General features: G+C 46.6%; 1 protein-coding gene across 1 annotated transcript; it reads left to right on the top strand.

The window, feature by feature from the left end:
- Positions 1-494: 494 nt before the first annotated feature.
- Positions 495-1,628, top strand: gpr85 (G protein-coupled receptor 85; the record flags this gene model as incomplete). Its single annotated transcript, XM_080518391.1, has 1 exon — positions 495-1,628. One exon carries the CDS (start codon positions 495-497, stop codon positions 1,626-1,628), a length of 1,134 nt encoding a protein of 377 aa, XP_080374517.1.
- Positions 1,629-2,425: the final 797 nt, after the last annotated feature.

Here is a 2,425-nt window from a genome sequence, read left to right as displayed (position 1 = left end):
GTCGTTTCTTTAATGAAGGCTGAATGTCCCTTTGCTTTGCTTTTGTTCACGGAATTTGGAAGTCACATATGAGAAAATTCTATTACTGTAGCGGATTAATGCTTCAGTCTAATCAAGCTCCATCACTGTCTGTCTGTTCTTTCTCTGTACACAAAGTGGCTGAGGCTGAGATCTGCCCACAGCCACTCAAAATGTGAACGTTTAAAGCAAATAATTAAATAAATGACAGGCAGTAGAAAATTATTGCTTATCACATTCTAGATTGTGCAGCTACAAACAATGCAGCTATTGTTTAGGACTGAATGCTGATGGGTGGATGATATTTTTCAGGGATTTTTTTTAGGTGTGATGAGACAAAGGAACAAAGGATGCCTTAGAGGAGAGGTTGCCTATATGCCTGGAAACCTCTTCAAAGCACACCGCCAAATGGATCTAACGCCTCCCCCTGCCACCTCTAGATCATGATACTTGGCTGAAGCTATTCCACTATCTTTATGATCCCTCCTCCATCTATGGCGAACTATAGCCATGCAGGGGACCACACCATCTTGCAGAATGTCTCTCCTCTCGCCACGTTCCTCAAACTGACCTCTCTTGGTTTCATCATTGGCGTCGGTGTGGTCGGAAACCTCCTGATCTCCATCCTACTGGTCAAAGACAAGAGCCTACACCGAGCACCCTACTATTTCCTGCTAGACCTGTGCGCCTCTGATATCCTGCGCTCTGCCATTTGCTTCCCCTTTGTCTTCACGTCGGTCAAGAATGGATCTGCCTGGACCTACGGCACGTTGACCTGCAAAGTGATTGCCTTCCTAGGGGTGCTCTCCTGTTTCCACACGGCGTTCATGCTTTTCTGCGTCAGCGTCACCCGGTACCTGGCCATCGCACACCACCGTTTCTACACAAAGAGGCTAACTTTCTGGACGTGTTTGGCTGTCATCTGCATGGTGTGGACTTTATCCGTGGCTATGGCGTTCCCGCCCGTGCTCGATGTGGGGACGTACTCGTTCATCCGGGAGGAGGACCAGTGCACGTTTCAGCACCGTTCCTTCAGGGCGAACGATTCACTGGGCTTCATGCTCCTGCTGGCGCTCATCCTCCTCGCCACACAGCTGGTTTACCTCAAGCTCATCTTCTTCGTCCACGACCGCCGAAAGATGAAGCCCGTCCAGTTTGTGCCTGCTGTCAGCCAGAACTGGACCTTCCATGGGCCAGGCGCCAGCGGGCAGGCGGCGGCCAACTGGCTGGCCGGATTTGGTCGCGGCCCCACCCCGCCTACTTTGCTGGGTATCCGGCAAAACAGCAACGCGGCAGGCCGCAGGCGTCTACTGGTATTAGATGAGTTCAAAACGGAGAAGAGGATTAGTAGGATGTTCTACATCATGACGTTTTTCTTCCTGGCACTGTGGGGGCCCTACCTGGTCGCCTGCTACTGGCGGGTGTTTGCAAGGGGCCCCGTAGTTCCTGGGGGCTACCTGACAGCGGCTGTGTGGATGAGCTTTGCTCAGGCTGGGGTCAATCCTTTCATCTGCATTTTCTCCAACAGGGAGCTTCGGCGCTGCTTCAGCACCACACTCCTCTACTGCAGAAAATCCAGGTTACCAAGGGAACCCTACTGCGTTATATGATGGTTTTTTTGTGTGTGTGTGTGTGTTTTTTTTCTCATCTATGTCTCTATTACCCTGATTGATCTTGATCTGGGCTCGTTCCCACTGTACAGCGCACTCTTTCTATCTCTTTTCTCTTCATCCTCCAGTTTTCTCCTGTTCCTCCTTCTCCTTGCCCTTCTTTTCAGAGGTAGAAGGTGGACTGCCAATCACGTGGCTCGGCTGTGGTGATTGAATATAAAATGTATCAAACATGGAGGCCTGAAGGGAATAGGAATACACAGGAGGTATGGATCCCCTCCTGTGTTTATGTTCTAGTAAACAGACGATGTGGATGGCCATGCCAATGCAGAGAAGCAAAAAGTACAAAGGAAAAAAAAGGAAAAAAAGAGAAAAAGATTTGACAAAACAATAAAAACAAAAATCTCTTGCTTTGGATATTTTGAAGATGCGTTATTCTGTGAGGTGTTGAAAAACATACAAATGAAAAGAAAAAGACAAAAAATTATACAAAACAATGAAATGATACCTCTCAAGGAATCACTGGAAATGTTTTACATTTTAAGAGTTGCACTAAAAAGAAGATGTAAAGATGCTTTTTTTTTTTCTTTTTTTTTGGGTCAACAGTTGCCAGTTGCATTGCAAGGACAACTTTTTTCTCCATTTTCCCCTCCAAAACTAAACAATGAATGCTTTAATTTGCAACAGACTACACAATCGCTGTAAGTAAAGCAAAACTTGGTGACTGTTGGAATACACCTTCACAAGAGGATTAAAATGGTTTTAATGTAAGTGATATCTTTTTCATTTACTTGGAG

This window comes from Blennius ocellaris (assembly GCF_963422515.1).
Source record: "Blennius ocellaris genome assembly, chromosome: 22".
NCBI lineage: Eukaryota > Metazoa > Chordata > Actinopteri > Blenniiformes > Blenniidae > Blennius > Blennius ocellaris.
Note: the sequence above shows the minus strand (reverse complement) of the source record. Positions and strands in the feature narration are given on the sequence as shown.